This window comes from Uloborus diversus, chromosome 3, assembly GCF_026930045.1.
Source record: "Uloborus diversus isolate 005 chromosome 3, Udiv.v.3.1, whole genome shotgun sequence".
NCBI lineage: Eukaryota > Metazoa > Arthropoda > Arachnida > Araneae > Uloboridae > Uloborus > Uloborus diversus.
In genome coordinates this window covers 202,824,724-202,837,545 of record NC_072733.1, presented here as the reverse complement: position 1 = coordinate 202,837,545, position 12,822 = coordinate 202,824,724, and the positions used below count along the sequence as shown (strand labels likewise).

At 31.5% G+C, this 12,822-nt stretch overlaps 2 protein-coding genes across 2 annotated transcripts in view; one reads left to right on the top strand and one right to left on the bottom strand.

The window, feature by feature from the left end:
- The window catches only part of LOC129219132 (protein cramped-like), a 74,781-nt gene extending 64,645 nt beyond the window's left edge, over positions 1-10,136 (bottom strand). Inside the window, exon 1 of the mRNA XM_054853452.1 lies at positions 10,016-10,136. The gene's annotated coding sequence lies outside the window, so the exon portion shown is untranslated. The remainder of the gene's footprint in view (positions 1-10,015) is intronic.
- Positions 4,679-5,182, top strand: LOC129219131 (ARL14 effector protein-like). The gene has a single exon (XM_054853451.1). It carries the CDS (start codon positions 4,679-4,681, stop codon positions 5,180-5,182), a length of 504 nt encoding a protein of 167 aa, XP_054709426.1.
- Positions 10,137-12,822: the final 2,686 nt, after the last annotated feature.

Genomic DNA, 12,822 nt, shown 5'->3' with positions numbered 1-12,822 from the left:
AAGATTTTAGAAAACTAGCATGCATGCCAAACTGCAGCCCATCAACATCTTCCATTTTTGTAAGTTTCAATAATTGATTCCTCTCTCACACTTTTTCTCAAGACTGAAATAGATACAGGGTTCATACTCAACTATGAAAATTAAAAGTAAGAAGTTTTTAAGGAGTTTTGCAGTAGTTCATTTTACTTTTTAAGAACAACTTTCTTGTTTAAAGATATATTTTTTAAAATGTATTTAAAAAAAAAAATGTAACATACTAAATTTATAGCATAGCAAAAATATGCAATTACTGCTTCTTAGACTTTAGCCGTCATGGAATCAAATTCAAATACAAGAGGGGGGGGGGGGGGTAACCATTGAAATATGTTTTATTTTGAAAACTAATAAAAAATAAGTGATATTGATTGAAAATTAGTATTTTCTCAAAAACAAAATACGAACTAACAATTAAACTACAGTTGTACTAAGACGTACAACTACAGATGTTATGTCTGGAATAAAACACTTAAAGAAGTTGAAACAAAAAGAATTTTCAGCAAAGGATTCTGTACTTAACTTTCTGACATTCGACACTCTTAAAAAGCATGAAATTCATTAAGAACTTGTCAATATAATGGTTTTAATAAAAATACAAATGAACTTAATTTCTTTGCCTCTTCGCAAGGCATAGTAAGCATCATAAATGCCAAAAATCTTATACCCAAGGCAGATGCAAAGAGATTGCTATTTTCAAAGTGAAAACGTTAAAAGTATAAAGAACGGCACATAAAAGAATTTATTTAAATAAATAATATTACAATTGCATTTTAGAGCTTTGCAATAAGAGTATTACTAATAGCAATCGAAGTAATTGAAGCAAAAATCAAATTAAACCAGCAATTTAGATTTTAACTTTTTGAGTCTCATAAAGGACACAGAATTTGGTTTGAAAATTTAAACTATGTGATTTTTATAGGAATGAAAAGAAATTTCATTTATTTGCTCTCTTAAAATCATAATAAGCATCAAAAGTCAGAAAAATTCGATTCTCATATCGGATGCAAAGAGATTGCTTTAATGAAAATGAAAGCATCAAAAGTCTAAAAACACGGCAAGTAAAATAATTGATTAAAGCAAAAAGAACTTCAGAATGGTACTTACAAGTCTACACGATGTTATATTATTATTAGTTATTGAAATAATCGTCAGAAATTTGGAAAAAAAATTCGGATTTGGGGAAGAAAATAGTCAACGAAAATATCGAATATCTGGTATGAACAGACAAAAAAATAGCGGAATTCTGGTAAAATTCGGTACAACGTAAGCACTTGCATCGGATAGCCAATAGAAGAAAATCTTTAAGGTGAAAAAAAAAAAAGATAGGGAGTTTATAAGGAGATAATAGCAAAATTCAGGAGTTTTAAGGGCCTTTATTTTCTTTTCTTAAAAAGCAGGAGTTTATAAGGTATTTGTAATTAGCGTATGAACCCTGAAATAACAGAAACAGAAGAAAAAAAATAGTGTAAGTATTTCATGAGCAGAGTAAATCAATCTTTAAAAAAAAGAAAAGAAAAAAACTACAGCAAATACCATAATGAAACCATAATAAAACAAACTCCGTATAATTTTTAGAACTTTTTGAAACTTCAATTTACCCAGCTGGAGAGCACATTAAATTTACTTTTTTAATGAAACCATTTCAACTGGCATTTATCATTGATAGAATTCTCATAAATAATTTACATTCATGCGCAATTAAAATATACAACAACCTATTTACAATAAATGACTAACATGTGAATGTAAATACATGAAAACTAACTAGCAGCACATTTTTTCATAATAAATAAAACAAGAATGCATCAAAAATATACTAAAGTTTTGTTCTGAAACAACCATATGGGTGATTCCCCAAAATCCTAACAATATTATGTCCAAGGAGCCCAACACAAGAATTGTTTGACCAAGAACTTTTTCTCTATATTTTATTAACCAGAAACAACTTTTCTGATGCCATTCTAATGAAAACAATAAAAAACTTATTTTTTCCTACAAAAAATTTTTAAGAACCAGAAAGTCACTTTTGATGTGTCCCGATTCGTTTCTCAGATGTAAAATTATTCAAAAATTTTATATCAGCATTCAACAAATTAATTTGTAGTCTTAAATTATGCATATTTAAAGATGTAAAATAACATTCTATCCAGAAGTTTAATTATTAAAATAATCAAAATACATCAATTTAAAGTTTGTCCCCCAGTTTTCATGTCATTCTCCTAACCTAGGAATAAATTCAGTTACTAGTGATAAAAAAAAGTGAATTTTATATCTGCTGTAGTACAACACTGTTCATTATCACCATTTTTTTAGATTCCTTAAGAGTATTTTCTTAAAATATGATTTGTCTGCTGTTCTTATTAAAATTTTGAAGTTCAAAAATGGATATGAAATATTTTTACTGTCATTCTCCTCAACACCTTTTTCTTTAACTAAAAGAAAATAATTCATTCTACTCATAGTGTGCTGTTGCATTAAGAGTTTAGAATAGAGAAATAACATTCTTTACCTTAGTTATAATCCTGGGCCTACATAACAGGCAAGTTGTAAGAAAAATACCATTCTCCTGGTGCAAAAAAAAATATATCATTCTCCGGACACAAAAATTCTCTCTCCTAGCATTGTTTATAATGCACTGGTAATACATCCAGTAGAATGGAATTTATTTTTAATACATTAGTTAGAAAATAAGATTGATTTTTTTTTCTAAAAAAAGCTGAATTTGGCAAACAAATGAAAAATGTAGCAGTAGAAAAATTCTCTTTATTTTTTTTTTCCTTTTTTTCTCGTTCAGACGAATTTTTCAAAAAAAGATTTGTTGGTTATACATTTTTTAAATTTTAATGTTGTTGGAATAAGTAAATGAAGTTGCTTAAAATTTCTGACATAGATAATTTAGAACACATCTTTCTAGAATTAGATAAATTTTTTCTAAATCAGTGAATTAGAATCATTTTGTCACCCTCAACGGACTGTGAAAATTTGACCACCTGTTTTCAGGGGTGTAGCATAGTTAAAGCGAGAGTTCCCTCTGTTTTACTCTTAATAAGTTCCTAACAGGGTCAATCCATGTCACTTCAACCCAGTCATGACACCCATAGTCTCAGATTTTGGTGAAATTTGGCACAATTGTTCCTTTTATAAAGTTATGAGAGAATGCAAAAATTTTTTGCTGTATCTCGAACGGTTTAGATTTTATGGAATGTCAAAGTTTTCTGAATTTTACGATTTTTGCCGATGGCGCGCGTGAAAACTAATTTGCATTTATGCAGAAAATAAATTATAACTTCCCTATTTACCAACGAATATTGTTGAATTTTTTTAATAAACCTGATTATGCAAGGATTACAGAAAAAATACAATTTCATCAATAATTATCAATAAAAAAAATATGAAAAATTCCTAAAGTACAATTTATTAAGTTTTTTTGAGAAAGTTTTGAGCTATACTTAAAATGAGATATCTCCAAATGGGTAGTAAATAATCCCTCCATTTTTTTTTATTTCTGATCTAAAAGATGTATTTTATCACATAAAAAAATAATTTAAGTGGTTTTTACACTCCTTCATTTCAACAAGGGGCACAAAACATTTTTTAAGATAGCTGCATGAAGAAAAAAAACATTAACACCAGCCTTGCTCTCAAAGGGTAAAAATCTGACTACTATTATGCAATTTTGTCTGGATGAAAAATTAGATAGAATATACAACACATAAATGGTAAAAATTACATTTAAAACTTGTGATTACAAAAATTAGGTGCAATGATGAACATCCGATGAACATGTTTATTGCAATGAAAATCATCAACTTACCTCAAGGAACATACATAATGTTAAAAAATCTTTTAACTGCAGATAAGTGAACTAATACTTTCAAAAATTGAGCTGACAATATCCCCCCCCCTTTTTTTCTTCTATTTATGATCTTAAAAATTCATTTCATCACATTTAAAAATCACCTTTGTAATTTTCCCCTTCCTTCATCATTTTTTTAATCTTTAAAGATAGAAATTGTTTCAACTAACTTCTCTGGGAACTTCAAAACCAAAATATTAAGCCAAAAAAAAAAAAAGAAAGAAAAAAAAGTGATCAACCAGGATAATCCACTGTTGTCATTCATCTTTATTCATCAAGTAATAAATAAGAGCTCCCCCTCCCTTCCTCCTACACTTCCAAGTGATGAATGAAAATAAACAAAGTAGCTGCACAAACCCCTTGAGAGGCCCAATGAGCCTCTCTCTTGAGAGGCTCATTGAGCCCCTCCCCTCCCTTGAGAACTCATACATGAAACTTGTCTGAAAAAGTTAGGAATTTTTGAAACAGAACATATGGCCTTGACTTGTGTAAACTATACAAGGTCATACCACATATTATATGATTGGAGATTGTGCAGTTGCACTTAGGGTTTCCCACACATGAAATCATCATAGAAACAGAAGTGCAAACCTTAACCAGTCAGTCATTCAAAAGCTGTTGCTTGAGTAACACATATGATTGAGTTTAATACTTTAGCTGATTCTTATTTCCAATTACAGTATTTTTAGTTGTAATTAGAAGTGAAAAGTTTTTGTTCTAATATTGTCGTTTAAAAAAAAAAAAATTGCTAGTAAAATTTCGATTTTGCATGGCTGTAAACTAAAAATGGAGACATGTAGCGTTGGAGAAGTTACGCATAGTGATTGTCATTTGTTGAGTTTTGTCAAGAAAAAGGACACAAAGAGTACTAAAAACCTCTCTGAATCTGAGTTAACTTTATTGAAATTAAGAACAGGTGCAAGCAATGAGTTAAAAACTATTTGTCTTCATCATCAATGTGTGTATTTGCAAAAGTATGAATTTTTACAAAAGTGTTGTTGTGATCCTTTTGAAAGACACAAATCTTCAATTCAGAAAGGACTTCGCATTGTAACTTTAGAACTAAGTAGGACTATTTCAGCAAAAGGATTTCAAGTGAAACCAGGACAGAAGCTTTGTGCGAATTGCAGGAACAAGTTTTCTCAGTTGAATGAATTTTCTGACGATATTGAAAAAACCAGTGAAAGCAGAAATTCCTCAGAAGAAGAAGATGATGGATTGAATCTTAACGAGTTAAAAAAATTACAAAAAAAAAAGACAAATCGAGGAACTGAATTCTTCTTTGCATGATATTGGATGCTCCCCAGTGAAATTACATGCACTTGGAGAACACAGCAAACCATCTTATGGCGAAGAAAAGCTACAAAGAGTGCATGAAACTGTAAAAGAAAAAATTCAAAATATTCTTGAAGTTAATTTACCAGAAGAAAAAGATGTCCCAGAAAAAGATATTATTCAAAAATCCAAAGATCTAGATCAACCTATTTCCATTATTAAGAAAGACTTAAGCAATGCTCCAATAAAAAAAAAACAAATTCAAATGTTGAAAATTCCAGCTGCATTGATGTGGCCAAAAAGGAAAATAATACAGACTTTCAATGCTTCTGATTACACAGTTCGCAAAGCACAAAAACTGTTTAAGATAAAGGTTTTTAGCAGAACCGGAGCCAAGACGAGGGAAAATGTTAAGTTCTGAAACTATTCAATTAGTAGAACAGTTTTATCAAAGTAGCGAACATTCTAGAATTCTGCCTGGAAAGAAAGATCCCACCAAAAACATTCTGTAAAAAACTAGCCAAGTCTCGATGGAGCTGCTTGTTTATCTCTAAAAAGTAATGAAATCTAGACAAAGTCATGTCAAGTCGAAGGTTCCTTACTGCGATTTCTTTATTGTTATAGTTAATGTTGTGTGACTTGGCCGTTAAACATTCTTTATACGTTAGTGGGTACAAGTCAATTTTGTTTACACGTTTTCCAAGTGGCAATTTTCCATCGTCAATGGGTAGCGGTTCTGGCGACAGATTGGTGCAATCGTGTCATGGAGCACCTGGTTTTGTACCCTTGTGTACCCTTTAACGGCCAAGTCACACAACATTAACTATAACAATAAAGAAATCGCAGTAAGGAACCTTCGACTTGACATGACTTTGTCTAGATTTCATTACTTTTTAGAGATAAACAAGCAGCTCCATCGAGACTTGGCTAGTTTTTTACAGAATGTTTTTGGTGGGATTTCACTTCTTTTTGTAGAAACATTTAATTTGTGTAATATTCGAGTAGACTAAAAATAGGCTAAATTAAATTAGAAGATGTGTCCCACTACACTGGACTTTTGCAATGACAGTCGATTATTTTATGTACCAATAGTAGACGGGAGCATTACCATATCTCTAATACAGCTGAGGGTTATTCATTAGATACTTCAGACTTTCGATTTTTGACATCAAATGAAGCGGCCCACCAAGTTGAATATTTGTTGTAAAGGCAGTGTGTCGATCTCTAATAGTTTGGTTGGGCACTTGTGTTTTTTTATCAGGGTCACTCCAGATCTTCGATTAGCCTAGTTTTTATAGTTTTCCCTTTATGTGACCATTAAACCCTAACTCTGTACCAAATTTCACCTCTCTGAGTTTATGGGAAGTACTAGTTCTATTTTGATGATCATGAGTGAGTGAGTGTCATAAATGCGAAACTTTGCTTTCGCTTAACTTCGGAACTAAATGACCTACAGACTTGAAATTTCGGATTTTAAGTATGTGATTATAGCTTACTGGATGACGAAAATTTCTGCGTTCTGGTCTCATCAGAAGGTTCTCAAATAGGGGCCTTAAAATGCGGCGAAATGGTTCCAGTAAAGATGGTACGGCAGTGTTTGCTTCGCGCTCGACTTGGCGGGAGCACTGCCGTGCCCCCAGATGTTGTGAGTGTTCGAAAAAACGTTTACGAAAGAAAACGCTTAATTTTGTGTAACCTCAGGGAACTGTATCTAAAATTTAAAATAGAATACCCAAATGTGAAGATAGGTTTGTCCAAGTTCTGTTCATTAAGACCAAAGTGGTGTGTTTTGGCTGGTGCTAGTGGCACACACTTAGTGTGTGTATGCACAATTCACCAAAATGTAATTTTGCTAATTAAGGGGGCGGGAGTGGTAGATTATAAAAAACTTATGTCCTTCATTGTTTGCTAGGACACAAAAAGAGAATGCATAAAGAAGTATTAACCACAAATGATCTTTTTGAGTTTTGCAAAACTAGCTTCAAAAATATTCACTTACAATTAATTTCTAAACAGGAAGTCGATTTAACTCGCCAGACTTTAGAAAGTCGATTTAAATCAGTAGAAACTCTTCCCGGAATAAGAATGTTCCACAATTTTCGACCATTGGATAATTTGGGAAACATTGAAGCAAGAAGAATTAGTACTGATGAAAAACCAGCTCTCACTTTCAATCTCTACAACAAACAGCAAACTTCAATTGTGAAAATAGAACAGTTGTATTTTGGGTGCTTCATCGCATGTATATATGACAATTTGTGGTATTTTGGCATGGTGAATGAGGTAAATGAAGAAGAAAAAGATGTTACTGTAAATTTTATGCATCCTCATGCACCTTCGCCATCATTTTTCTGGCCAAATAGGGAGGATATTTGTGCAGTCCCTATTACTCTTTGTCCTTGCAGTTGTGGAGCCCCCCAAAACAACAACTGGAAGAACTTACCAATTTTCTCAAAACTTTATGAAAACAATCAACTCAATTTTTGAAAATACAAGTTCCCCTATCTGCAATTAAGAGTATTTAATATTATGCATGTTCCTTGAGGTAAGTTTTTAAAGATTACGATTTTCATTACAATGAACGTGCTCATTGAATGTTCATTACAGCATTTAATTTTGTAATCAAAATTTTTAAATGTAATTTTTACCATTTATAAGTTGTATATTCAATATAAAGGTATGCTCCAGACAAAATTGCATAATAATAGTCAGATTTTTACCCTTTGAGAGCAAGGCTGGTGTTAATGTTTTTTTTCTTCATGCAGCTATCTTAAAAAATGTTTTGTGCCCCTTGTTGAAATGAAGGCGTGTAAAAACCACCTAAATTATTTTTTTATGTGATAAAATATATGTTTTAGATCAGAAATAAAAAAAATGGAGGGATTATTTACTACCCATTTGGAGATATCTCATTTTAAGTATAGCTCCCAACTTTCTCAAAAAAACTTAATAAATTGTACTTTAGTAATTTTTCTTATTTTTTTATTGATAATTATTGATGAAATTGTATTTTTTCTGTAATCCTTGGATAATCAGGTTTATTAAAAAAAATTTCAACAATATTGGTTGGTAAACAGGGAAGTTATAATTTATTTTCTGCATAAATGCGAATTAGTTTTCACGCACGCTATCGGGAAAAATCGGAACATTCAGAAAACTTTGACATTCCATAAAATCTAAACCGTTCGAGATACAGCAAAAAAAAATTACATTCTTTCTTACATCCATAATAGAAAGAACTATGCCAAGTTACATCAAAATCCGAGACTACGGGTGTCAAAATCTCATTTTTTGGGTTGATTTGACGTGGAATGACCCAACAAAGAGTAGGGGAGAGTGGTAATGAATGAGCCAAATTTTCCGTTTTAATTTTTATAATTTTTGTAATACTCTTTTTTTTAATTCAGAATTGGCCCTTTATTTGCCCCCTCCCCCCACTTTACTTATTTGTTTGTATAAAAAAGTGATAAAAGGTGGATTAGAAATTGTCTATAATGAATGATAGCAGAAAATAAAAATATATAGATATTTAGCCCATTCATCCCCACCCATGGGACTGAATAGGCCATCCAAGATAATGAATGGGCCACTAAATGAATTCAATGAAACCATATGGAATTGATTTTTTAAAAAATTCTAATAAATAAATAAAAATACAAGCAAAAATGTTTATCAACTTCATTACAATTACTGTTAAATTTTATATATATTTTTAATAATTAAAATTTTTATTACTTTTGGTAAAGTTTATTATTGTTGACAAAGCATTAATAATAAAAAAATAATTATTATTTAGATTTCCAAATAGACAAGTAATTTTTTTTTAAAGTACTATTTAAATATATACCAAAGCAAACAATAGGACATTTTCAAAAATCATATATAAAATCAACAAACAAAAGCACACTATTCTACTCTAACCTATTTATTGAATATACCTACTGGATGGAATCACTCATATCAAATTGAAATGGTGAAACATTGGTAGTGTGTGGTCAATAACTGGAAAGTTCATCTTAATCACTTATAGAATTTCACTTATGTTTCTAATAAATAGCTAATAGTATTTCCGAGGGTTAAAATGTGCAAATTTTAGAAATTACAATAAACCTATTCTAACAAGACAGCAATCTAAATCTATGACAGCCAGTTATGTTTAATATTAAAGAGAAAAATCCAAAAAAAGGAAGAAAAACATTATTTTCGTGCTGTGGAAAAATAGATACTTTTTAGCTAGTATTTATTTTACTGAAAAGGGAAAAATTACTTTTCAAATAGATTCTTGACTATCCTACTCTGTGAAAAAATGGCTTCTCTCAAACAATTGAAAATTGGATGAGTTTAGTAGAACAAATACCTGCATTTATTAGTGGCATCTAAAATAATTTGATGCAAATACTTTTTCATACTTTGTTAGCGGCCCATTCATTACCACTCCCCCTCCCCCCTACTTATATTTTTTTTTCAGATTTTCTTAAGCATTTTTATTTAAAAAAAAATTGTGATTGGAAAATATCAGGTTTTTGGAGAATCACCCATGTATGTACAACAAGTTTTCACAAAAATTGAAAGCAGAATTGCTTCCAGTTACTATGTTTGTTTTCACAAGAGTTGATTTGGTAGATAAGCAGAGCATTTTTTACAACTAAAAGCAATTCCTCATGTGCAACAAATGCAAGTTCAAATATTCGTTTGTTTGAGGGTGCATTGCCCTTTCATGTAAAATCACTGACGAAGTAGGAAAAGTATTCAAAAATATAAGCAGTATACATATTTTTTGTAACAACAAAAAAATAATATAACTGCATCGTCGGTTGTGAATAAAGACGAAGTTAATAGTACTCTTACTCGGAAAAACTTTTCAGCACCTAAAAGTTTCGATCAAAACAACGCTTTGTGGTTCGATCATAAATATTCTGCATTTCACTCATACACTGAAAGAGCATAAAATAAACCTTGACTGAAGATACGAGAAATATGGATTTCTCTAAACATTTTAAATGTTGCATTTGTAAAAAGAAATTTTATGTCCATCATTCTTTAATTTAAAAATTTTTTGGGTACAGAAATCACACATACACAAATAATGTATTTTGATGCCATCACAGAGTTAATATTTTGGAATTAATTCGGTAGATCGGGGCAATATTTCTCATGATAAATTTAAAGAAAATTTGACTTTAAAAAGTTCCTTCATATTGAAAATTTTCTAAATTTTTGAATTCTACGTGTTTTATGCAAAATTTCAAAAACTAAAGAGCAAGTAATGAGTTCAATGAATCAGAACACAATTTCCAACGGAATTCAAAATTCTAAATTTTTTTAATTTCAATTTTAGTTTTCTTCTTTTCTTTCTTTTTTTAATTCACTAAATTGAAGAGATTGTGGTACTTTCGCTACTGATTCAATTCGCAACTCCAACGAACTATAGGGGGCACTGAAGTCACTGTCTAATGGCGGAATTGAAAACTAAAACAAACGCACATGGTAACGAAGAAAATGCTAAAAGTGCTGTGATTTTTGTTCGTACGTATGATTTTTTTCGCTTTATTCTTTTTAAATTAATTTTCAAAGTCTTCTTGATATTCTGACCCACGTAGAAAGAAATGAGAATTCAAGAAGCATTACTAAACGTCAAACATTAATGCAAAGTACTCGTAGTTCGTAGTTCTAAGCAGCCATTTTCACGATGTTGAATTCGATATTTATCAATTCGTGATAAAACTAAATAATAATTGTGGCCTGACAAGAATAACAATTAATGCTAGAAAATTTAATATGACATTACAAATTATTACCAAAAGAAGATGATACTTCTTTGCTTTGCTTTGGCTAGCACTTGTTTTCCATTTGTAGCTGAGTTATTTCTCTTGAATTCCCGAATCGGTTAATTTAAAAATTTTCTGTTTCGATTTTTCTAATTTCTGAGTTACGATTTAATTGTGTCATGTTATGCAAATCATCAACAAAATTCTCACGGATATATGGTGGTAGTTTTCTTTTCAGTTGATTGACAATTATTTCTTTTTACTTATCAAATTCTGTAATCTTACTACCATTTTATTCCACTCATGATAAAAATTGAAAATGGTTTAACTAAAAACGCGAAATCTCGCCAAGGCTACTTTGCTCGCACAATACCACAACTATAACCCTAAACAAATTTGGCGATACCTTTCAGCTGAGAATAAAAGGAATAAAGTAAATTCTTTCTCGGTTAAACATTTTTCATTTTGTTCTATGATAATATATTCAAGAAAATATTTTGCATACTGTCCATTCCAACTAAATGCTGCTGTAAAATATGGTAAGTTTAATTAATTTAAGATTTAAAAAAAACGCATATTCTTACAAATTCATACAAAACAATAAAAAATTTTACCTTGTATAACGTTATCCAAGTTTGTTAATCCAGTATTTTCGCTTTTACCAATTATTAAGGAAATAATGAAAACTAACATTATTTTGAGAAGCTCGAGAATACTACTAAGTGACGAATTAATTTCTGTAGCTGAAAGCAAACTAAGACACATCGATTGCGTTAATAAATACTCAGAACAAACTGCCTGTGTTTACGTCAACAGACACACGTGGAACGCTTCATTTGCAGTTTTGTAAATCACCGCAAGGTAGCGTATTCGAGCGCTGGAGTTCCGAATAGTAGAATGAAAATTAAAAACGATACAAATGATATCGATTACAACACAGCCCCAAGCAGCATGACCACGTTTTCAAAACGTCTTTAAAAGGTACTTTGGTGACGTCGATTTTCAGTTCAAAATGTCCAACCTGGCAACTTTATTTTCGACGTTTAATGGTTATGTTTAGAAAACGTCACTTGACAGCGTTTTGCAGTCGTTTTCGTACTAGGTTTGTATAGACCTTTAAAAAACGTCACTTGACACCCTTTTGCAATTGCAAACGATGTTAAATTTTACATCATTTCTACGTAATAATGTGGTAAGAACAGGGCCGCCTTTTGGGAGAGGATACCGGACCTATAGTATGGCGAAATGGGAAGATTGGGCGCCGAGCACTTTGGCCACGGGAAATTTGGGTGCCGAGCATTTTGGGCGCCGGGACCTTTGGGCGCCAACTTTGGACGCCGGGAACTTTGGGCACCAAGCACTTTGGGCGCCGGGATTTTTGCGCGCCAAGCACTTTGGGCGCCGGGGGCTTTGGGCAAGTTCTTCACACAAATTATCGAGTGCTTTCTGGTGCAACGAAATGGGAGAGAACTTGGTATCTCTTCTAAAAGAATGGACCATCTCGAAGGACTGGCTGCAAAGAATAAAAATAACGCTTGAACTGAGTCAAATAATTCCACTTTTTGAGGACAAATCTTTGCAGCATTTAGTCCAATTAAATTTAATGAATGGACCCCACAAGGTGAAAATAGAGCAAGTGGGTTTTCGTTTAGAATTCAGCTTTTAACTTCTTTCAGAGCGCCCTTCATGTTCAACCCAATGTCGAACACTTGTCATCTCCCTACTAGCCCCCTCCCCCCTCCTTTGTATTTTATAGCTGTGGCAAAATTTACAGGTTTAAAAATCATAACTTTTGTATTAACAAATGAGTTAGTTATAAATATCAACACATTTACTCATATTATATCGGTAAATGGGCTGTTAACTGAGCATGCAAAATGAAGATAT

Excerpts from the sequence above, each read along its gene's own strand:
- LOC129219131 (XM_054853451.1), top strand. The coding sequence starts at position 4,679 with ATGGAGACATGTAGCGTTGGAGAAGTTACGCATAGTGATTGTCATTTG.